General features: G+C 52.1%; 1 protein-coding gene across 1 annotated transcript; it reads left to right on the top strand.

The window, feature by feature from the left end:
• Nucleotides 1-637: 637 nt before the first annotated feature.
• Nucleotides 638-24,303, top strand: SBSPON (somatomedin B and thrombospondin type 1 domain containing). Its single transcript, XM_079796215.1, has 5 exons — nt 638-933; nt 11,668-11,862; nt 19,425-19,515; nt 21,356-21,532; nt 23,151-24,303. Exons 1-5 carry the CDS (start codon nt 720-722, stop codon nt 23,266-23,268), a joined length of 795 nt encoding a protein of 264 aa, XP_079652341.1. The 5' UTR covers nt 638-719; the 3' UTR covers nt 23,269-24,303.
• The last annotated feature ends 59 nt before the right edge of the window (nt 24,304-24,362 follow it).

The raw sequence follows: 24,362 nt of genomic DNA, 5'->3' as shown, positions 1-24,362 counted from the left end.
GGCCAGGCCGGCGCTTTATTAACTGGACGTTGTTTCTGAGGTCATTAACGGGGTTTCTTGGGGAAATCTGCTGGAACAGAGAGCAGAGCACCGTTCGGGTTTGGCGTCTCCTTCCCGGCACATTCATTCGTTGCCTCCTCAGTGGAGCAAAGTGGCATTTTCCTCGGCAGGAAAACAGATCACACGCTGCAGCGAGGAAGGATGCTTCTCTGGTCCGATCTCGATTTGGAGGGCCTCTGAGGCCGCAGGGGCCGGCGTCCCGGAGTAAGTACAGCGCGGGCGTCCCTGGGCCAAGTCAGGGTGCCCCGCGCGCGCTGCCCAGACCCGCCCGCTGCCCCCGGAGCGCACCGCGTCCCCCGCCCGGACCGGGACCGCGCCGCGCTCCCGCGTCCCCACGTCGGGAAGCCGAGTTCGGGGCCCGGAGAGGTGGGCCTGGCTGCCGGGCCGCGGGGATCCCGCGCACCTGCTTCTCCGCGCGCTCCCAGGCGCTCCCCGCGGGCCGGGGCCGGCGCTGCGAGCCCGTCGCGGGGCCCTCGGGAGGACACGCCGCACCTGGGCCCGGAGCCGCGGCCCCCGCCCCGCGGGGAGGGGCGGTGCGGGGGGCGGGGGCCGCGCGGGGCAGGGCCGGGCGGGTGCGCGTCGCCGGCCGCTGGCGCTGCTGGGGCCGCCGCGCTCGGAGGCCGGCACTTGCTCCGAGGTCCGCGCCCGGAGCGCTGGCCATGAGGTCCCTGTGGCTGGCGCTGTGCGCGCTGGCGCGGCTGTGGCCCGGGGCCCTGGCCGGCTGCGCCGAGGCGGGGCGCTGCTGCCCCGGCCGGGACCCCGCCTGCTTCGCCCGCGGCTGGAGGCTCGACCGGGTCTACGGAACTTGCTTCTGCGACCAAGCCTGCCGCCTCGCCGGGGACTGCTGCTTCGACTACGACAGGGCGTGCCCAGGTGGGTGGCGGGGCCGCGGTGGGGCGCCGGCCACTCGCCCGCAGCCCAGGGGCACGGGGTCCCATAGGCAGGACCGCAGCCCCAGCCCCTTCCATCCAGGCGGGTCCAGTCCCTCTACCCCGGCCGCCCGGGCCCTCTCCATCCACGTGCGCCCAGCTCCTTCCACCCCGCTCCTTCCACCAGCTCCACCCTGGAGTCCTCCACCCAGCTCCCTCCGTCCAGGGCGCACAGCCCCTCCATCGGTGCGCACCCCGGGTCCCTCCAGCTCCGTGCATCAGACTTAACCGCCCCAAACACCCCTCCCGCCGGAGTCTGGATAGAAGGTGCGGGCGCCCTCTACTCTGGAAGGGGCAGGGCCGCCTCCCGCCTGGAGAGATGGCCCTGGCAGGTCGGGGGGCGAGGAAGGGGGGTGCCCCTGGGCCCGGGTTCCTCCGCTTTCATTCTGAGACTCCCCCGGGACCGGAGGGTGGGTGCGGGTGGTGAGGGAGGGGATGTGGAATGGTCCCACTGGCCAAGGGCTTGCGCTGGGAACGCGTTCTCGAGTTCTCGGAGGAGCACAGCTGTGCCCACTGGGTGCCGCCTACAGGCCTCCCCCAGGAGGGGCCCATCCGCTCCCTGAACGCGTGTCATCTGGGAGGCTCGATAGAGTCCGGTCTCGGGGTTCCCATTTCGTTTCCATCTTGCTGGTTTTCCCTCAGGGCCAGTCTTGTTCATCCTGACACTCCCCACAGCAGCGCAGCCCCGGGTGGGCTCGGTGCGCGCTGATGTGATGAAATGCAGAGGTAAAGGGGGCGCTGGGGGTGCGGTCCGGGGGAACAGGGTGCACCTGAGAGCAGCGGCTCTGGAAGGAAAGGAGCCCTGCTCCCCGCGGAGCCCACCAGCCACACACACGTTAGGGTTTGCGTCCCGGAGCCGGGTGTTGTGGGGTCCTCGCACCCCCCTGGGAGGGGAGCCTGCAGGGCCCGCCTGGTGGGGTCGCACCCTCTGCTCCTCTCCGCAGGGAGAGCAGCAGCCGCTGCGGGAAGAACACAGTTGAAAACCATTAAGATTGTTTGACCCTGATGGGAAGCTAATGATTTACCGACCGACGCTGATCTTCCTTTTGATAAGCTGGTTCCCCCTCCTGCTCCAAGGCCGGGCTGCTTTACTAACGGGAGGAGAGGAGTGGGCTGTCAGGGAAAGGCAGTGCCTGGGCCCCGTCCCAGCCCCTCCTCGCAGCCCCACCCTCCCCCGCCTGCTTCCTGGGTCCCGGGTCTCCAGGGAGCCTGGCGCAGGTGCGGCCCCTCTCACCAAGCCTCTCCCTCAACGGCTTTGCCTGCATTTCATTCTTGTGGGGGTTTTGTTGTTGTTGTTTTTAATCCTCACTCGAGGATATTTTCCCCCCACTGATTTTTAGAGAGCGTGGAAGGGAGAGGGAGACACAGAGAAACACCGATGTGAGAGAGACACATCGATTGATTGCCTCCTGAATGCCCTCCCGACCAGGGCCGGGAGCCTGCAACCGAGGTACATGCCCCTGACCGGAATCGAACCCGAGATCCTTTAGTCTGCAGGCCAATGCTCTATCCACTGAGCCACACTGGCTAGGGCCTTTGCCTGCATTTTAAAGCTAAATACAGAACTACTGTAGTTCAGATCATGTGACCCGGACACAAATATGATGAAGGCACGGGCTCTGCCCCCTAAACATTCAGAGTCAATGGAAAAGCGTGTGCAACATGCTTGGTGCCAGAATAAGGGACCTAGAGGATAGAGAAGGAAAACTCGAAGGACCAGAGGAGTTCAAGGGAGACTTCCCAGAGGAAGTGGCAGGCAAACCAAGTCCTGAAGGCTGAGCGAGAGGTTCCTCCAGGGGAAAGGAATTCTGGGAGCATTCCAGCAGTTCCCTGTGGGTGTCGGCCTTTTGTGCCAGGCCCTGGCAAGGCCCTGCGGCCACCCTGGCAAACGGGACAGGCCCGGGGAACAGTTAGCTGTGGCGATTCGGGCACAGAGAGGGATGGAGAAAGACAAGGCCAGTGTCCTGAGGAGACCTGGCTTCCTGTGAGGACTAACACTGCTGTGAGCAGTTGCAGAATCCTCAGAGTCTTTATTTGGTCAAAAATAAATCCCTTGCTTTCAGTCCAGCAAGTAAAAATGTTTTTTTTAAAGCCTGTCATGTCAGAGTGGGGACTTATGAGTCAGGAATACCAGGTGACCATTCCATCTCTGGAAAGACTCACAAAGCCATCCAGCCAGGTAGGGAAAGGCTGGGGACCGAAAAGACTCCTGGTTGGTAAATTCTCTGCACCTGCAGTGTTTTGGGGAAGAGAAGGAGAGAACAGAAACAATTGGAAGTTGGCCACTTGGCAGGACTGAGCCTGCTGAGCCCTCAGAGCTGAGGGTGAGAGGAAGGGTGGCACAGAGCTGACTGGGGTCTGGAGAAGGGAGAGGGGCTGCGTTCGGGTTTCACAGCTGAGGCGCTGAGACTGTAGGGGGCTCTGGGTCACTGAGTTCCAGGAGGGGATGGTGGAGGGAGAGCTGCACCCGGGCCGCCTGAGGTCAGGCTGCCACCAGCCAGGCCTGTGTGGGCCAGTGCGTGGCTGTTCTTCATTCCCAGGCAAATCCAGGCTCAGCAGGGCAGAGCCCCGGCTTCTCTCCCCACAGGGGAGATTCCGCCTCTTAGAGTCTCTTCTTACTCGGTGCTGCGTGCAGGCGGAAGCCTCTTTGACTGACGGAATGGCATCAAATGTGAACAGAACACGGAACTGTGTCCCAACTCAGCGTGCCTTACTTCTGCTCCTTCTGACTTTTCCATTCTGATAAACACATTGTGGGGTGTGTGTTTTTGTTTTTTAGATGTGGCTAAAAGATGAAATACTGGAATGTCTCTTTCTAAATAGAAATAAGTTATTGGATCTATAGAATTACTAAGCTGTGCCCTCCCCGCCCCCACACCCCAAATATGTTCTGAAACGGTCTCAGAAATTCTCATGATGATGATGGCAAGGGTTTTAATACCAAGGCTGTCTTTTCACCCCTCCCCCTAAAAAAGATAAGAAGTTCTCCTTTGGCCTGATCAGGGAAGCGGGGAGGAGGCAGGCGGAGGAGGGGACGGATCTGTGTTTCCTGGCTGGACAAACTCCTGGGAAGGCTTGCCTCTCCGGCTCAGCACAGCCAGTCTCTTCTCCAGCCGGGTTGCTAGTGCCTCCTCCTAAGGTCATAGAAGCAGTGGCCGCATTAGATCTTGGATGCGCCGCTTCGGGGAAGAGGAACAATTAGCCCACGTGGAGGGGGACAGAGCTGGGCAGCCTCTCGGGCGGAGACTGTAGAGGGTGTAGGAAACCACCTGGCCAGGTCTGCTGACGTCGTCGTATCTGGAGGAAGATGGGGCAACATACTTGAAAATACGGGCTCTGAAACTCACCCCAAGGAGGGGTGTCGCAGTCCTGGGTGGGTTAGAGAGTGGAGGCTTTCCTGGAGCCAGAGTGGCCGCGGGACAGGGCGCAGCTTCCCCGGCTTTGTCTCTGCGGGCCCGGCACCGGCCTTCAGCTTGCGGGACGAGGCTGCAGCCCGGGGTGTGCCGCCAGGAGGGTCAAGTTGTCAGGCTTACCCAGCCTCTACTCTGTGCCAGGCCCTCCGGCGGGCACTGCCTTAGGGCTCACACCCGCCCAGGTTACAGGCATACCTCGGAGATATTGCCGGTTGGTTCCAGACCACCGCAATAGAGCGAGTCCTGATCTCTTTGCGGGTGGGTGGTCTTGCCTTCAGTTAAACCAGGCGTCCTCAAACTACGGCCCGCGGGCCACATGCGGGTGTTTTTGCCGTTTTGTTTTTTTTACTTCAAAATAAGATATGTGCAGTGTGCATAGGAATTTGTTCATAGTTGTTTTTTTTTAACTATAGTCCGGCCCTCCAACGGTCTGAGGGACAGTGAACTGGCCCCCTGTTTAAAAAGTTTGAGGACCCCTGAATTAAACAAAGCCAATGGCTATGAAGCGCAATAAAGTGAAATGCAGTACCACAAGGTATGCCCGTATTCCTCATGTTGGTCTCTTTTACGGACAAGGCATTCAGGGAACCGGGAGGCCAGAGGGTAGGCAATTTGGCCACAATCACACCACTGGTAAGTCAAGGGGATCGAACCCAGGGACTCTGGCTCCAGAGCCCGCACGGTTAAGCATCATGTTTCTGTGCCTCAGAGAAATGAGGCTTTTCTAGAAGCTGGGTGCTCGCAGGTTAGGCCCTGCAGGTCCTGGCGGAGGAGTGAGCCTTCCCTCCCCAGCGACGTGGGCTCCCCAGGGCAGGAGCGTGTCCCGCCCCGCTGACAGTTCCCTGATGGCTGTCTCGGGGCTCTGTAACATTTGTCAAAACATGCGAGCCACCATCCCACATGTTTTGACGTCATCTGTGGCTTCCCAGGCACTGCCGGTGGGGTGTACCCACATGCCCTTTTAAAAATAACATTTTTCTTCCTTGACTACAAAATACATGTTGCACACAATTCGGAAAATATAGAAATGCGCCGGATAAGAAAACAACTCACCCAGAAACAGCATCATTGTCTTGTTCATTTGCATCCCCCTTTTTTTTTTTCTGGGTTTACATGGTGCCTAAAATCCCACCTTCCTAATGAGGCAGCCCATTTCATTGTCTTGCTAGCATTTCAGGCACTTGTCCAGTCAATGTGTCGAAAGGAAAAACCCCAACCCTACAGGGGCTGGGTAACGTGGTTTCTGCAGGAGAAAGCGATATTGATCGTTTTATTGGAGCTTTTTCGAGGGGTACATAGTCAGTTGGACAGTGTGGTCTCATGTGACCGTCAGAGCAATTCTGATGAGGTTCCACAGAAAAGGACATACAAATGGAGAATGGAGACAGATAAAGGCAGATAACGACCGTTTAAAGTTGTGTCACCCTGGGGGGGGGGGGTGTATCAAGGCGCTCTCATTTTCTTCCACAGAATGTCAGCGAGCAAAAGCCACGCTGTGGGCAAAGTGTAAAAAGAACACTTCCTTAGGAATGAGTAGGACTCTCTGCACTTAACAATGCGAGGGAGAAGGCACTTGGTCGTGGGTGGCCTTCAACTTCGAGGTTGGCAGAGAGCCAAGCAGGCAGGGCCGGATTACCGAGGGGAATGTCTGAGTGTCGGTGATTGACCGCGGAGACACAGCTACATGAGAATACAAGCAAGGCCTTCCATTAAAAAAATAATCCACCCTAGCTGGTTTGGCTCAGTGGATAGAGTGTTGGCCTGCGGACTGAAGGGTCCCAGGTTCGATTCCGGCCAAGGGCACATGCCTGGGTTGCGGGCTTGATCCCCCAGTAAGGGGGAGTGCAGGAGGCAGCCAATCAATGATTCTCTCTCATCATTGATGTGTCTATCACTCTCTCCCTCTCCCTTCTTCTCTAAAATCAAGAAAATATATATTTTTTAAAATAATCCAAATCCAAATGTATTTATGATATGAAGGCTGCTGACTGTCAGCTCAGGTTGCTGTGTATGTGTGTGTGTATGTGGGTGTGTGTGTGTATTTGGCATCAAGAAAAGCATTAGAGCCCGGCTGGTGTGGCTCAGTAGTTGAGCGTCGACTTATGAATCAGGAGGTCACAGTTCAATTCCCGGTCAGGGCACGTGCCAAGTTTGCAGGCTTGATCCCCAGTGTGGGGCGTGCAGGAGGCAGCTGATCAATGATTCTCTCTCATTGATGGTTCTCTCTCTCTCTTCCTCTCTCTCCCTCTCCCTTCCTCTCTGAAATCAATTTTAAAAAGAAAAAAAAGAAAAGCATTAGAGAAAAAGATTTTTCAGATTACCCTTTGGGATCTAAAGACTGAGAATAGTGTCTAGTTCTGGCTGCCACACTCTCCGAGGCTGTGATGGACCTAGCGAAGGTCCAGTGGTCATTCTGAGGGCGCGAGTGTCTGTAAACATTGGGTCCAAAAGCTGGAGTCATCAACCCGAAGGTCCGTGCTGGAGGGCAGGGGCCTGCTGAAACAGGAAGTCCACGAGGGCCACAGAGGAGATAGCGTATTTTTTTTTGCACCATATTCTGAAATTCTTGAGTGAGGGAAGTTTGGCTCAGATAAAAGGAAAAACCACTTCACACCACAGATAATAAAATTAAAGAAGCTTGTTACATTCAACATGTGGTCCTGGCAGGAGACAGAAATGGATGAAAAAGGATTAAAAGAATGTGTGGCTGCCAGGACAAGCCGGGACCTCCCTAACCTGAAGGCACAGAGAACACTGCTCCTTCCAGCGCCGCCCCCCCTGCCCCCGCCCCCGGCCACCACTGCCAGGTTCAGAATCCCGTGTTTTGGGCTCTGGAAGTTTCTCCTGTCCTTCCCACTCTGGGTCTCTGTCAGTGCTTTGGCTTCTAACTAATGATAGGAGCAGAGCAGAGTCTGCTTCAGGGGAGAACATCATTAGGAAGGAGGAGGAACTTGCCCAGTGCCTGCCTTCCTTCCTTCCTTCCTTCCTTCCTTCCTTCCTTCCTTCCTTCCTTCCTTCCTTCCTTCCTTCCTTCCCTCCCTCAGCAAATATTTTTTGAGTACTTCCTAAGTGCCAAGCACTAGGCATGAAGAGAAAAACTCAACAACAATAAACAACTGTAGTATATAAATATGTAATTATGAACTATGGAGATGCTGGAAAGCAAAGAGCACAGAGCTCAGAGAGGAAATAATTTTGAGGGGTGTGTGTAGGGGGCTGGGAAGGACTTAGCTCAGCTGGCCCGAGAAGGACTCCCTGAAGGAGAAATAATTCATCCGGGGCCTAAAGGATGAGCCGAACCCAGCCGTGCCCAGTGTGGGAGGAACATTCCTGGCAGAGCGAAGCTCCAGCGTGTGAAAGAGTTTGGTGTCTTCCAGGGGTCAGGAGGCTGGCGTGGCTGGAGCTTGGCACAGAGGCAGTGGGGGGTGGGCTGGGGATCCAGGTGGGAGTGGAGGGGCAGGCACAGGCCGGTCACAAACCGCAAGGGGTTTGAATTTCATTTCAATTCAATGGCAAACCACTGAGGAAGTTTACAAAGCCATCTATTCATTCATTCATTCATTCATTCATTCATTCATTCGTGGAAGATGAGTGACTCTCTTTCAGGTCACTGGACGTGGCCATGACTGGATACCCTGATAGGACATATGCAATGTGCCTTCTCGTGTGCACAGATGTGTTTCTGAAATACATGACCTTTCCGTTCTGGGCCTTCCTCCCTGTGGCCGCGGCAGGACATCTGACAACCAGGAAGCTCTTGAGGAGGGGGACGGGCTGGTGCATCAGGAAGCAAACTCCTGCTCCGGACCTTCCCACCGGCTCCCTTCCCAGCGCGCTGAGGGCCAGCGGTGCCCCCGGGCCTAACGCAGGAACGTGGGTGCCAGCCTCGCTATCTCTGCCCTTTTGTTCCCTTGTTATGCTTCCTGGGGTCACCTCCCAAATAAATGACTGGCATTCACATCCACGTGTCCCATCGGCTTCTGGGGAAACGCCACCTGAATAGTCCAGTGAGTTTAAACAAAGAACAAAGAAAGGGCTTGCCCAGCTTCCTGGCACCCATTAAATCCAGGCTTCTGTCCCCTAAAGTGAGTGGCATGATGTCATACCCTCACATGGAGACATCAGGGAGCTGTGATGGTCCCGATTGCTCACGGGGCAACAGTCTGTTGGACCCCAGTCACCCCAATAATTGAGAAAGTCAGAGTTTTGTGCCGTGGCAGGGACATCTGACAACCAGAAAGCTTGTGAGGAGGGGGACTAGCTGGAAGGCCCGGTAACTCCTCACACTCTGGATCTTTCCATTGTCTCACTCCCCAGCGACTTCGATTTGCTGTTTGTAGATGTAAGTCAGATACGCTGAGAGGGAAGGGGACTCATGGGGCAGTTCAGCAGGAAATGGTGTCCCGCGGTCTAATATATGGCTCCTGGTACTAAATCTCAGAAGTTTCCGCACTTCCCCTGACCTCCCTGACCAGAGATCGCTTGTGATCTATGACGCCTTCCGGTCCAAATCATCAGAAGTTCACAAGTTAATCAAGAATAGACTTGTGTGTGAAGAACAGGAACAAGTACCTCAGATTAATCTTCCAACTCAGAATGTTCTGTGGAGCAGCCTTGGTGAACTCGGTCATTCTATGGAAACATGTTTCCTTTTGTCTTACCACCCGGCCACCGAGATGCTGTTCTGGGCCCCAGAGTGCTCGGATTCTCTTTATCGGAAACACAGCAGCCCATAGCATTTTGCCAAGGACTGATTCCGTCATTTTGTGCTTTGAGGATTTTCACTGTGGGTCAAACTGGATAAAATAATAGACATTGGGCATGAGACACAAATGTTGAAGAAACACTGAGAGACTGATTTCAGCCATACAACTCCCCAATGCCATCTTCTACCACATGGATGGAGTGTTGCCCAAGGCCATATTACTCACTTCTGTCATGTCCAAATGTTCATATTTGAAACAAGTGGAATATATATATATATATATATATATATATATATATATATATATACACACACACATATACATACACATACACACACACACACACACACACATATATATATATATATATATATATATATATATGATAGATAAATATATTTCAGAGTAGAAGGGAGAGGGAGAGAGAGAGACACACATCAGTGATGAGAATCATTGATTGGCTGCCTCCTGCACACCCTCTACTGTGGATGGAGCCCGCAACCCTGGCATGTGCCCTTGACCGGAATCGAACCCAGGACCCTTCAGTCCACAGGCTGACGCTCTATCCACTGAGCCAACTGGCTAGGGCAACAAGTGAATTTTTTAAAAAGTGTAATAGTAAGTGTTGTTCAAGTCTAAACATGAGGGCAGAATTAGCTAGACTCAGAGATGAAGAGATTTGTTTGGGTGGCAAGAGATTTACTGAAAAAATGAAGGACAGAAGAAGCCCTTTCCACGCAGCTCCTAGCTCGGCTGTCTCTTTAAATACCTTGTGGGTTTTTTTTGGGCCATTTTCATCCCGAGATCCTGAAGATAAAAAGGGAGGGGTCAACAGGAGAGGACAAGAGCAGGAAGCGATCTTTGCTGAGTTTCCAGAGATCCTGTGCGCGGCGGATATTGGGAACGAGTTCTGGCGTGGCTCATTCTTGCTGCTTTAGGTGGTTGGTCTATGAGTCATGTGGTAGCTATGAGTTTTTAGATGATGAATAAAAAGATTTTAAACCAGTTTGGAATTTTTGAGTCACTACCAGGTGTTGATGTTGGGTGGGACCCTTTTCGAGTCAGGGGTAGCTGTGTGCTCGCTGCCAAAGGACTTGTCTCCCCAACGCCATGAACCCGAAGCTCCAGTGTGCAAGTTGGGTTTTCCAGTACGAGCTGGCGGCAGTCCAAGCCAGGTTTCGGAGAAGCTGGGGGGCTTTCTTGGTGAGGTCTCTGCAGACTCGCGAGTATGAGGGTGAGGGCGAGAGTGAGCCACGTTTTGTGGGAGAGAAAGAGTGTTGGCACTTGGTATCTTATATCTGATTTCAAGTCCTGAAATAATTCATTTCTAAACCTCATTACAGGCCTTTTATAGACTCACTAGAGGCCCAGTGCATGATTAAATCATGCATGTGTAGGGTCCCCTAGGCCTAACCTGCCATCCAGGCCATATCCACTGCCCCACAAAGCCTAGCACACTCCGCGGACACTGCTAGCAGCCTGCTCCCCGCTTTTGATGGCAGGGGATCCGCTGGTGCCGGAGCGGACACACAGCTCCCCGCTTTCGATCGCGGGGGAGCTGGGTGCCTGTCCGCTGGTGCCGGAGCGGACAGGCACCCAGCTCCCCCGCTTTTGATGGTCCGCGGTGGGACGTGGGCTCGCTGCCCCAGAGGCCCCTTCTGTGCCGCAGCACAGCCATGGCGCAGACGCTGGCCCAATTGGCCACCCCGGCCACCCCAGCCACCCCGAGTCCTGCCCCTCCGCGCCTCCTGGCCAATCGTGGGCATAGCGAAGGTACGGTCAATTTGCACATTTGTCTATTATTAGGTAGGATTAGGATGTTCAGTGGGAACGCTAACTGTGCAACCACCTGGATTTCACAGTCGTGGGCAGGAATTAACGCTCCAGCCAGATTCTGACCCTGACTCTGCCCCTTCCCGGTGACCATGATGCTTTGACCTCTGTGGGCCCTGGTGGCTCATCTCTAAGCTGGACACCTCTCAGGGTTCACGAGCCCATGAACCGCGGAGGGGGAGGGGGAGCAGCCCGCAGTGAGGGGTCCCTGGGTGTGGCCCTAAGCCTTGTCTTCTGCAGACACGTTGGCTGAAATTCCCGGGGCAGGTGATGGGCTCCTTGGTGGGTGATGTGAAACTGCTTGTGTATACTTTGGTTTTTCCCTTTACGATGACTATAATGAGTATGTGTTACTGTTACAATAAAAAAGGACTGGCGAGGGGAGGAAAAAGTTAAAATCAAGAATAAAGTTAAGACCCAAGCAAAGATCTGATCTAAGCCCGGGGAGTATGAGGAAGTCCCCGGAGGCCTCCTTTCTTTACTCAGGTGTGTCCCTGGCTCAGACCCACCTTCCGGATCCCCGAACCTGCGCCTGCCTCTGCGAGGTCACCGGTTATCAGTTAACCATCAGGGCAGGGAGTCAAGGTCACCTGGGCCCAGCTGAGCCTGCTCCTCCCCATGGCCGGCCCAGCCAACGCACATTCCCGTGGGGCCGCCTCTCTGAGCTGGGTGGGAGCAGCGTGGCGGGCTGGGCTCCCCAGTGACCGTGCCCCGATGTCTTTGCAGCTCGCCCGTGCATCGTGGGGGAGTGGAGCCCCTGGAGCGGCTGCTCGGACCAGTGCAGGCCGGGGGCCCGCGTGCGGAGGCGCCCGGTGCAGCAGGAGCCCCTGAACGGCGGCGCGCCCTGCCCGGCCCTGGAGGAGCGAGCCGGCTGCCTGGAGTACTCGACGCGGCGGGGCCAGGACTGCGGCCGCGCCTTCGGTAACTAACGTCCTGGGTGACTTCCCTCGCCGGGTGCCCTGCAGGGCCAGGTGCCGGGCAGGGGAAGGGTCAGGGGACTGGGCCGGGCCGCGGGGAGCAGATAGGATGAAGTGCAGGAAATGCTTGGTGGGGTTACCGGCCAGCTGCATCCCTGTTCCAGCCCCCGCCCTGCTGTTTCCTCGTGTGTTTATAGCCCAGCCGTGGCCCCTTCTCCTGGGGCTTGGACTCTGGTTTTTAGCAAACTCAGGCCAGCGGGTGGCCGAGGACGTGAGGTGAGGATATTTCACGCAGGGGAGAGAGTGTGCCGTGGGGATAAGTCCATTTCACCTTGCACTCGTTCCTGTTAATCTCCAGCAGGCACGCGCATGCACGCGAAAAGAGTGGAAACCTGATTCATCGCTAACCGATGGCCGAGTTACTAGTCTTCTCTTGGGCACACCTGCCTCTCCTCTGGGGCCAGCTAGTTTGGAGCTGATGTGATCAGATTTGTGGTTTGAAAGAGCATTGTGGTTGTGGAGGGGCCAGGGCCCCTTGGTGAGTCAGAGCCGCATGAAGCTCACAGAGAGACAGGCAGATAGGCCAGTGCCCGTGTTTGGGTCCGGATGGAACCTGCCGGAGCAAAGCACCGACTCTCAGGGGAGCGGAGACCGTATGTTTTTCATAGGAACTTGGAAAATTTCAGGTCAGCATCCTCCTCGTTAAACCATTGTGTTCCTCTTTCCACTCCGCACACGAACATTCCCCGAGAGTCTGCGGACGTGGGCACTGGCGGGGCCAGGGTTTCGGTGGCGAGAAACGGTGACCAGGAGCCCGCTGTCGTGTAGGTACATCACTGTCCAGGGGGAGGCGGAGGTGAGCACCGGCTCATCCCGGGAGACTGCTCTCTGAAAATCACAGCTGTAGTTTGGCCCAGCTGGTAGGGATCGAGAGCAAGGGAGGTGTGGGCCTCCAGAGTGTTAAGCTGATTGCCCCTGGTGTTGGGGGTTAGGGGAGCCATGGAGGTGGGAAGGGAGGGGCGTCCCTGAGGATTGGGGGTGAGGCTGGGAGGCCAGAGTGGGGAACCAGAGAGCCAGGTGGAAGGGCTTGGAGAGGTCGGGCGATCTAGGGAAAACGTGACCATGAGAGGCAGGACACACAAGCTTGGCGGGCGGTCCTGGGGCAGGGCTTCGAGGCAGGGACCCATGCCCAGAGGCTGTGGTGTGGGGCCACCATCCTCAGGGGAAGGGGAGGGATCTGCCGGGGCTTGTGTCTAGTCATGTCATTGGAGCAGCTGGGCCGGAGTCTCGGGCCACAGAGCGGCCAAGGGCAAGGGCCACGACAGCTTGGGGCCTTATAACCACAAGGTGTTAGCTTCTCAGTGGCCTGCGGAGGCTGGGTGTAGTTTCACAGGGTCTGCAAACCAGGCTGGGCCTAAGTGGCGAAAAATCTGCTTGTTTGGCTATTTTTAAAACAATTGGATGCATAAAATTTTGAGTTTGGTGCCAGTCGGCTCTGGAGCTCTCAGGTTTCAGCCTGCCTTGGGGGAGTGAACCACCGAGGGCTCATTTATGTCACACAGGGAAGTACTAGAGGCCCCGTTGTAGAAGCCAAAGGAAGGCCTGGGTGTGGGGGACAGAGGAGAACACCCTTTCCCCCCAATGCAGGGCCTCAGAGCGCCCCGGTTAGGATTCTGGTCTTTATCGTAAAAGCCTTGGAAAACCACGAGGGTGTTTTCTCCAGGAGCCGGTGTGAGCAGGTCTTGATTTGCAAAGATCGCCCTGGTCGTGGGGAAGAGAAGGGTGGGGGGTGGGGGCGGGAGGGGGGAAGGGGAGGCCTGCCATGGGCACAGGGAAGTCGTTTGGTGCTCGCAGAAACCAAACAGGACCGAGCCACATCCCCCCATTACTCTGCAGGAAAGGCTGAGGAGGAAGCTGTTCGCGGGCGTGAGCGGTTTAAAAACCTGTCGGGAAAGCAGTGCTCCATTCCTTTACCTCTTGTGGATGAAAATGCACTTAGCACAATAGAGAGGTTCTTGGGTAGAGAAAATGGTCTGATTTCCCCCACATTTTGAATGTGGAATGTCTCCAACATTCACTTTCCTATTGGGATGCCTTGGAATTGATTGATGATCCTGACCAGCTGGTGGACAGGACACTTCCAATATTCCAGACCGGTGGTTCCTACAGTGTGGTCCTGGGCCTCGGCCTCACCTGGGAAGTTGTTGGAAATGCGGTTCCTCGGCCCCACCCAGACCCACAGTCACTGGGGCTGGGCCCGGCCCTGTGTTGCAGGGAGGCCTCAAGGGGATGGCTTGGCTCACCCAAGTTCAAGGACCACAGCTCGGGCCCAAGCATGGGTCCACGGCTCCCTCAGGCCTCTGCCTCGAAGCTGGATGGGTAGATGACACTTTCCTGACGGCAGGATTCCCCAAAGTGCAAAGAAGGGGCCTCGTCAGGGGAACGTGGGGTGAATCAGACTATTTTCTCTACCAAAGAACCTCTCTTTATTATGCTAAATGCATTTTCATCCCACAGAGGGAGGTGATGAGGGATTTTCCCACCTTACTTGATTAAATGACCCTTTTCCTCAAGGGGCATCTCACTAAGTCACAGGTGTTCTGGGGAAATCCCATTGGAAAATGATGGACTGTTGGGGAACACAATAGGGAAATGAGATGATGATGTGAAAAGCCAAGGGGGTGGAGTCTTCAACCTCCTCACCCCCAGGCCCAGTTTCACCCCCCCTCCCCCACTCCGGTGCCTTCATTTACGTTTTACTAAGACTCCCTGAGTGCTGGGCTGGGTGTGGAGGTGCAAACTTGAGTGACAGCTACATCACAGGCAGTTAGAGCTCGAGTGGTGAGTGGCACAACCAATGGGCGTGCAGGTTGGTGAGGGAGCGTGGGGAGGGCACGCTCACCTCTACCTGCAGCTCAGCCCTGCTGCGTGGTCACCCGGGTGGGTGTCCTTCCCGCCCGTCCCAGACCTCGGGTTCGCAGGGCAGCCCTTGTCACGTGGCGCAATGACCCCTCCCAATTGCGTGGCAAAGAGCGTTTGCAGCCAGTATTGATCCTGTCTCCAAAGCGGCCCTGTAAGAGGGAATGAGTGTTCTGCCTCGGCTGAAATGGATTACCACTGATGCAGTGGCTTACAGTAACGCACCTTGATCTCTGCAGTGCGGTAATGGTCCAACCAGGCTCGAGCTGGGTTGCTTTCTGAGGCTGGGGGTTGGGACCGTTTCCTGGTGGAAAGGGGTGCCTGCCATCAGGGGCAGGAAGCTCAGTGGGACTGTGACCTGCAGTTCTGTGGAAAGCACAACTTGTAAGCGATGAACTTGGGTTCTTAGCTGAGGGGATCTGCAAGCAGGACGTAGGAGGTGGGGCTCGGTTCTTCTTGCTGAGAGAGAGATGGAGGGGAGAACTACTCACCCACTGGGGGCAGGACGTGGTGAACTGGGAACTTCTCAGCCTCACCGAATGGCAAGGCCCTGGGAGGAGACGTTAGAGAAAACCGCCCGGTGCGTGGCTGGATCACCTTTGTCAATGCCGCAGAAAGTTAGAGACGAAAGCGCCACAAACTTGGTGACTTAAGCAGCAGAAATGCATCATCTTTGGTTACTGTAGTCAGAAGGCAGACGGGGCCTCACTGGGCTACACAAGGTGTGCCTTTCCCATCGTCCACGTTCCTTTCCCCACCCTCCTTCATCTCCACAGCAACAGCGCTCCTCTCTTTTGACTCTTTCTTCCACTTTTAAGGACCCCTGTGATTACACGGGCCCACCTCCCTGGACAATTCAGGATCATCTCCCTATTTAGGATCCTTATTCCTCATTGTGCTGGAGCCTGCTGTATGCACAGGTGCTGGGGATCAGGGCAGGGACATCTTTGGGGAGGTCACTGTCCTGCCTGTCATTATCCTTGGTTTGCACAGGACACGGGAGCTGGGAGAGGTGACAGCATCGGCAAAGGGCCACCAGAATTCAAACCTGGGTCTCGTGGCTCTAAATCCTGTGCTCTCCCAGCCCCTACACTTGGTATTGTTTTGCTGTTGACTGTTATCGTTAGAGTTGAAATTGCAACTACAGATTCTTTTTAGCACTAAGTAGAAATATAAAGGCCCTGTGAGGCCAGTGAATACATAATCGCTGACACGCTCTTATGATCAAGTAGCTATTGCATTTTCCCTGTTTCATTCAGTGCATATTTTGACTCCATGTTTATCATAAAAGCAACCCCAAACGCCACACGATCGTATCCGTTGCTCACACACAGCTCCGTATGTGTGTTTTCCTCCTGCAGGGAGGTGAACGTGCATGTGAAACTGTGTGCTTCCGGGCCCGTGTCATTGGCCAAATTTTCTTTCTATTCTGTTTTCACCCGAAATCTATAGACCAGGGGTTCTGAGCCTGCTGCCATGATACCCCACTGTGTTTGAGGGCTTTATGGAATTCTCGGAGCAAATTTAATTTACTTTCACGTTCAAAGGGAGTATGTGCCGGGCCACGCTATTGGAAGTGGAAGTTGTTGTAAAAGCCAACAACGGTAGGCTGGTGAGATGCCAGGAACGTTGGCCAAAGAGCCTGGTCACAAAGAACCTGTTACGTTCTAATGTTGTTGCCAGGAAGGCCAGAGGAGGAGGAGGAACTCGTGTTGAGTCTTTGTTCTGGGCACCCAGCAACGGACTTCCACGCCTAAGCAGAAGTGGGACTGGAGGCAAAAGTGATTTCTAAATTACTTACCACTCTTCAGTAATGACAGTTAGATTTGTGGGGCAGATTATGGTGCTGGTTCAGAGACCTGCAGGCGACCTGGCTCCTGGTCTGCTTACTGAGGACTCCTGGGAGGGGAGGGAGGCACCCTGTCAGTTGGGCCGAGGGGGCAGGACACACAGGACACAGGGTCCAGCATCCAGGGTTACTGGCCAGCGTTTATCATGGGTCCTGTCCACAGGGGCTTGGCACTGACCATGGTAGTGGGTCTTTTTATTGATTTTTAGAGCGAGAGGGAGAGGAAAAAAGAGAAACATGCCAGCTGCCTCTTGCATGCTCCCTACTGGAGATCAAGAACCCAACCTGGGCATGTGCCCTGACCGGGAATCGAACTGGCCACCTCTGGTGGGTGCATGGGATGATGCCCAGCTGAGCCATACCAGCCAGGGCAGCCTCAGTTCTGTGATGAGAAAACCCCCTGGAACAGCTCTTTACAAAGCCTTCGTGTAGACTGGTGACATGACACTAAAGGTGAGAGCTCTTCCTAAACACGGAGGTTACGGACATCCAGCATGTCATCCCACGACAGACGTCCATCGGTGCCCACCAGGAGCCACCCCCAGCTCCTGGGCCACAGCCCCCACCCCTCCCTGGCCCAAGGGGTCTCAGAGTGTAAGGGCTAACATTTCCCCTTTCCTCCCTTAGGTCACTTCCCAGTACAGACAGTGATCAGGGACAGAAAGGGAAAATAAAGCAGAATGTAAATACTTCATGGGAAATAGGCTTTATGATAGTGAAACCTGTGATCTGCATTATAACAGAGACCTTGAAGATGAGGAGTGTGGTTTGGAATCAGGGCCTGGCACCGCCCTGTTTAAACAGGGACCTCGAACACATTTCTTCCCTTCTCTGCGCCACGATTTCATCTGTGAAATGGGGAACGACTAGGATCTATCTCAGAGGGTGCTGAGAATCAAATGAGTTAACCCAGGAAAAGTGCCTCGCCTTGTGCCCAGAAACTTAGCAGTGCGTCCTTGTCAGCTTTTATTTTTATCATGCTGAAACTGTTCTTGGGATTTTATACCAGAAATTGGAGTCCTAGCCTTGCCCTCCATGTCCTAGCCTCACTGATCCTGAGCTACGCATTAGTGCCTGTGCCTTTGGACTTTTGTGGTAATGTATGCAGCGCAAATTAGGAGATCAAGTAGATGCTTGGAGTAAAGAAACACACCCTGAAACTGTTACAGTTTGCTTGGTAGGAAGCAGTCCTTCACTTAGCAAATAAACACACACATTCATCAGAACAGGCGTGAAAACAGCCTGTGGGAAAACGAAAACCCTTCAGATGCCTGTGTTTCTGAGAATTAGGTCTAAGAGAAACAAAGAGGGATCCTGACATATGTGCATTCACTTGTTCTCTTTGTCTGTGGATTTTGAAGTTTAAAAGCTACAGTCATGTTTAGAACACGTGTTGCGTTCTCTTTGGAAAAAAATTGAAAGTGTTAGTGCAGCAAGCAGCGCCACGCAGCTGGGGCTCGGGGCTTGTGCGAGACGCAGGGGCCTTTCTGCTGGAGAGATCTCACCAACCACAGGAGGCAGCAGTAATTCCTCCAGCTCTTGGGGGCAAGTGACTTCCAGGCATAGGCCACTCTTGTGTTACATTCCCTGGTAACTTAAGTGACTCCGCACTAAGAAAATCTAAAACAGAATAGGGCTGCCACCTTGTGGCCGTAAGGTGCCAGGTAAAATGAACATGAACGCTTGAAGCGTCAATTTTGCGCCCCCGCCGTTTTGCTCATGTTGAAGATGACGCTGGTACCCAGAAGCCAACATTAGCCGGTGTCTACTCTTCCTGGGTTGGTCCTGTTTCTGAAATGAAAGGGAGGAAGGACTGTTGGGCATTTTAGCTACAAGCCTCAGTACAACAGAAAACCCTGGGGAAGGAGGACTCCTTGGTGGCAATTTGGTGACTTCATTCATTCTCTTATCGGCCCCTTGCACACACACTGATTGAGCGTGTAAGGGCCACAGTTCTCCTTGAGTTGACAGCAGAGTGGAATCGAAGGTTATCTGCAGGTGCTTCCTAGAGTGGCAGGTGCCTCCCTGGGCTTAGACATGAAATAGGGAGGAGACACACAAATAAGCTAACATCACAGAAGGAACAGAGGTGGGAAGAATTCCTGGCTCATTTTCTCTTCTCCCACCCAGAGCGTCAGGGTCGGGGTAGGGTGGGGGCAGCGGGGAGGGGACCGCTTAGAACTTCCTTCCTCAGGTGGGCACGGGGAGAAGGCTGCACTGGCTGGCACCTGGCCGCCACAGCTGGGCTATGTGGTTGGCAGCAAAGCTTCCAGGCTGCAGTTACCAGATGTGGGAAGCACTCACACTTCCTTTGCTTCTTTTCTTTTTCCCCTTTCTCATTTCCTCTTTCTGGTCGTCCTTTTTTCCTCCTCCCACCCCTTTTCACTCTTTTGTCTTCTCTCTCTCTCCCTTCATTCTTTTACTTTATTCTTCTGATCTTTCCCATTTCTTCTCTATATTTCATCTGTAAAAATATTCCCTCCCTGTATTACCTCACTTTTTCCTTGTTCTTTAATTTCCTCCAGGCTGTTCCTACTGGCCCTTCCCTTTCAGTGTTGTTCTGCAGACAAGCCTGCTTATCCGAGGTCTGCAGCCCCTTCCCTACTCATCTGTGTGCCCACCAATGTTTATCAGATGGGTCTGGGGACACTGACCACGCTGCTCCATGCCACCCCGATGCTGTGCCACAGGCCTCCGGCTTGAGAAACGAGGGCTGTGGACAGGCTTGAGAACAGGTTTGGGAAGCGTCAGCCTGAGTACTGCAGGCCTCAGGCGTCCACCGTCACCCTGTTTTCCAGTCCCTGCCTTCATAACTACCTCTGCATTCAACAAGGAGAGAACAAGACAAGTTGCCTCCCCGCAGTGGTCTACAGACACACAGGATGCCGGGTAATGTGATTTTCTTTAAACTTGTCTTTTCACTTGTATGGTCGTCAGCCCACAAAAGTCAACGTGGTGTGCTCGCGTTTCCTGTTACTTGATGAGTGCCTTTGGGTAAAAAGGACTCTACCTCGGAGTTGGGAAAGCACTTGTCCCCTCCGTTTTTGTTGGACTTTAAAGCTGCATCTGTCTCTGAGGTCTGACTCCCCAGAAACGCGCTATATAAAAATGGGGTGATATCACTGTCAGTCACACAAAGGCTGTTCCTTAGTCTCTCTGGGACCATGGACTCCAGCACCTCCTCTTTGGGGAACTTGAAACTGGCCCAGGCCTGAACTCCAAGCGTTTCTAGGGACTCATGGCCCAGGCTGGGAGGAACCTGTGCTCACTCGGGAGTCCACTCTCCTGCTGTCAGAGTAGGACACCAGGTGGCTGCACGTTCAAATCCCCACAGCCGCTTGCCGGCCACCCCAGCCTTTTCTTGAAAGACGAGGTTGTCAATACCTACCACGTGGGGTTCTTATGAGAACTTAATTAGCGAATATAATTGAAGAGGTGGCGGGTTGAGCTGTCTGGAGTTGATGGGAGCTGCACCATACTTTCCTACCTCAGTACTTTAAGGTACCTAAATGAATGACACCTGCCGTTAAGATTATCTTTTAAATAAATACATACATATACACACACACACACATATATATTTCTATTGATTTCAGAGAGAGAGAGAAGGAAAGGGATAGAAACATCAATAAATACATACACACATATATGTTTCTATTGATTTCAGAGAGAGAGAAGGGATAGAAACATCAATAAATACATACACACATATATATTTCTATTGATTTCAGAGAGAGAGAGAGAAGGAAAGGGATAGAAACATCAGTGATGAATCATTGATTGGCTGCCTCCTGCACGTCCCCCACTGGGGATCGAGTCCAAAACCCAGGCATGTGTCCCGACTGGGAATTAAACCGTGACCTCCCGGTTCATGGATTGTCGTTCAAACACTGAGCCATGCCTGCCAGGCTAGAGATCTTCTTTGAAGCAGACACTCCAAAACTTTCCATCTAACCGATTACAACTCATAATACTAGCCCATTTTAGCATAGCTAGGACCTAAAATGCAACATTCATGGTTTTTACTCTGCTTTATTTCCCCCAAAAGATTATAAAATTGTGTTGCTTTTGAGAACAAGACTCTGAAACATTCGCCCATGTCTGGTGCCCTCATTCTAGTCATAGTTAGTTTTCCAAGTGTGATGTCAGGTGACACTAACCTCGGTCACAGACACGACTTGGCTTCCCATTTCCTTTTATCTATGATGTCCAGTATAACTTTGATGTTTGACTTCAAGTCAAAACTCCAGTCATTACCCCAGACTGTGCAGGTGAGCTGGGTGGGGTGTAGGGAGGGTCCTAGGGGTGTCTGGGGGACCAGTGCTTGCCTGGGCATCAAGGACAAGCCTTCCTGGGACTCGCATGTTCTCAGGCTCAAGCAAGTTCTTGTTCAATTAATATAATTCCTTAAAATGTCAGCAAAGTTATCAAGGGCGATTTTCCCACTGAAATGTGCTTTTATACACAGCTTACTGGTCAGGCCAGACAGGATACAGAATATCCAGGTTTCTGCAGATCCATGGTGGCCAGGCAATCCAGTCATGGATGAAGAGCCTAGGTTCAAGGCAGTTGTCACCTTCCAGCGAATGAGAACCGGCACCGGGCACTCTGACCAGTGTGGGACCTGTGCAGGTTCTCAGGCGCCCTTGGGGACGACAGGCTTCCTAAGGCTCTCTATAGGGCTAAGCCACTTCTAGCACGAGTGAAATGGTTCCTTCTTCTGCTCTAGGTACTGCATGGAGTTCAAGACTGAGTCACTGACTCACCACTGCGCCAGGGAAAACCGCCCTCTGACGCGATGGATGCAGTACCTGCGAGAGGGGTTCACGGTGTGTGTTAACTGTCAGCCTCCAGCCATGAACTCTGCAAGCCTCCGCTGTTCCGGAGACGGCCTGGACTCCGACGGGTAAGTGAGGGAAAGGGGTTGAAGGACTTGTCTTGTTACTCATTTGGAGAGATCTGTCCTCTGCGTGTCCTAAACACATGATCAGTACAGAGCACATGAGGCGTGAGTTGTGGAGAGTCAACACAGGGAGTGTGGAGACTCTCCTCCTGGCCACTCGAGAGTCCAGGGCCCAGTTCACACTGTGGGACTTAAGGGGCGAATTTGGATTCTGGGGCTCAGGCTCAGTTCCTAAGTGACTACCAAAGACCCAATTGATCCAAAGACCACTTAAATGACTCTTAGGGTGGTGACTTAAAATATGCAGATTTCTGAGCCCCACCTGAATCTGTACCTTTAGGGGTGGACTTTTAACAATCTCCTAGGTCGGGGATCAGTGAGTATTTTCTGTAGGGGCCAGATGATAGGTATTTTTGGCTTGGTGGGCCACATGCTCTCTGTCACAAGTACTCAACTCTGCAACATAGCATAAAAGCAGCCAGACATACTATGTAAACTGATGAGCCTAGCTTTGTTCTAATATTACAGTGTTAGTGGGCACTGAAATTTGAACTTCATATTTTGATTTTATCAACTTTCAAAATGTCTACAGAAAAGTGCGGGGTGGACTGGATTTGGCCCAGGGATTGTAGCTCGCTGACCCAGCCTGCCCAGATGGTTCATTCCTGCAGCAGGTTCAGAACCATTGCTTAGTGTAGTCATGAGATCATGATTGAGATAGGAGTGGTAGGCTCAGCTTTTCAGGGTCATAAATCTACAGATTGTCCTAAAGAATTGACCCTTGAAAATATTTCACCATCTTGAAAAGCTGTGCCAGACCTATAACTCAATTATCAGTTAAATCTGATAACGCTATTTGTAACTAAGAGAAGGGTAGACTTCGTGCTGGGCACGGATCACGGTTTTTAAGTATGTCAGATGGAACTGGTAAAAATACAGATTAGAAAGTAAAATATGGACCTTTCTAGTTATTCATTATTCCCAAAGTATGTTTTAAGTCTTAATAACTTGAATTTTCTTTTATTAGTCACTTGTGCCTAACAGCCTCTGTATTGAGTATACCATATGAACAATAAAGTGGGTAAGGAATTCATATGAAAGAGAAACTTAATATTTAGACTTATTACTTTTTCTGAATACCTCATCCATATTTTGACTTGAAATGAATTTATAATTTAATTTGTATCCATAAAGTACCTTGAACCCTGGCTGAGGTTCCAGTGATTTTAAATATAATAATCTGGCTTTACTCTTTCTACTTCTCTCATTTTTTTTTTCATTATGGAATCAAAGAGTTGGAAAGGATTACAAGAGATTATTTGGTTCAGACCCCTCCAATTTAAATATACATGACACAGGAAGCCATTCCTTTATGTGGCACTTTATATACTCAAGTCAAGTAACAAATACAGTGACCTCAAATGGGGATAACTGGTAACTTGTTTCGATAGAACCCAAAGGGAAACTCAGTTTGCAATCATTTAAAAAAATTTCAATTTACAATGTACTTCAAAACTCCATGTATGATGATTCTTTAAAAAAAAAACACATAAAATTTTGTGAATTAGAATTTTTATAGTTTGCTTTAGGTGTAAATACCATTTTCAAAATATTGTTTCAGAAATCAGATTCTCCACTGGCAAGCAATTGGCAACCCTCGATGTCAAGGAACTTGGAAAAAAGTCCGGCGAGTAGACCAGTGTTCTTGCCCAGCTGTGCACAGTTTTATATTTATATAGACCGTGAGGTAAATATCTCAAAGTCTGTTTGTAAACAGGCTAAATACTATCAAGTCATGTTTAATGCTTCATAAACCTTCAAAAATTGTGTGGCCGAGTTCCTGAGACACGTCACTGCCACACTCCGAAGGAGAAAGACAATTTAGGTGCTAATTTTCAAGAAACACGGCACTCAGTTGAGGACTCACCCTGAAGTCTCCTGTGGTTTTGTGCCTTGACCTCCCACATAGTCTTCTCATTCAACAGGTGGCCCATGCAACACAAAATACATCTGTTTGCACTAGAATTACTACAACATGGTCCATTTGTTGGTAAGTTGTCATATTAGGGTATCCATGCTTTGAAACTTGCATTTTTTTCTCCCTTTTCTGTAATCTTCAAAAATGTATACAGATATATGTACACTCTCACATTTCTTATGTTATTCCACAAACTCTGAAATAACTAATTTCAAGCAAAATGTCACAAATAATTTTCCACAAGTTATTTAAGATATAGTAAGCATTCTGTAATAATCCAATAGCTCTGCTAAAAATACTTATTTTGAAGATCTATTCTTTAGTTAATTAAAAAGAGCAATGAGTTCCTTTAAATATACTTTTCATGATGAGGTACTTTGGCACCAATGACTGAAACAATTATGAAAATTCTACCATCTTTAGAATCTAAGATTATTGCTAAAGCCTGAAACTGACCAAAATCATCTTTCAAATTTAGTTGAAGTGAACTCACTACTTATTTTCTACAGCGTATCATATTCATTTTCTTATGTTTGGAGTGGAAGACAGAGGAATAGATTATTGAAGGCTGGGATTTTATTATAGATCCTTTGGCCTCACATACATAGAGTACTAGTCTTATTTTATGATTGGAAAAATCAGTGAGATAACGTGGCTTAAGCATCTGGGATGCCAAGTGAGTCTGCAAGTCGGCCACAGAGCCAAATCCGGCTTCTCATACAGAACTCGGCTTTGATGGGAAGCCGGACTATGCCAAAGACCGTGCTGTAAAAGCGCAGCCCTTTCCATTTTCTTTTTTAACAAAGCTTAAATCCAGGATATTTTCTTTGGAAAATTGAATCTCAAGATTTAAAC

Source organism: Cnephaeus nilssonii (genome assembly GCF_951640355.1).
Source record: "Cnephaeus nilssonii genome assembly, chromosome: 18".
In the NCBI taxonomy this organism is placed as follows: Eukaryota; Metazoa; Chordata; class Mammalia; order Chiroptera; family Vespertilionidae; genus Cnephaeus; species Cnephaeus nilssonii.
The sequence above is the reverse complement of the archived record's forward strand: the minus strand, read 5'-3'. Positions and strand labels throughout refer to the sequence as shown.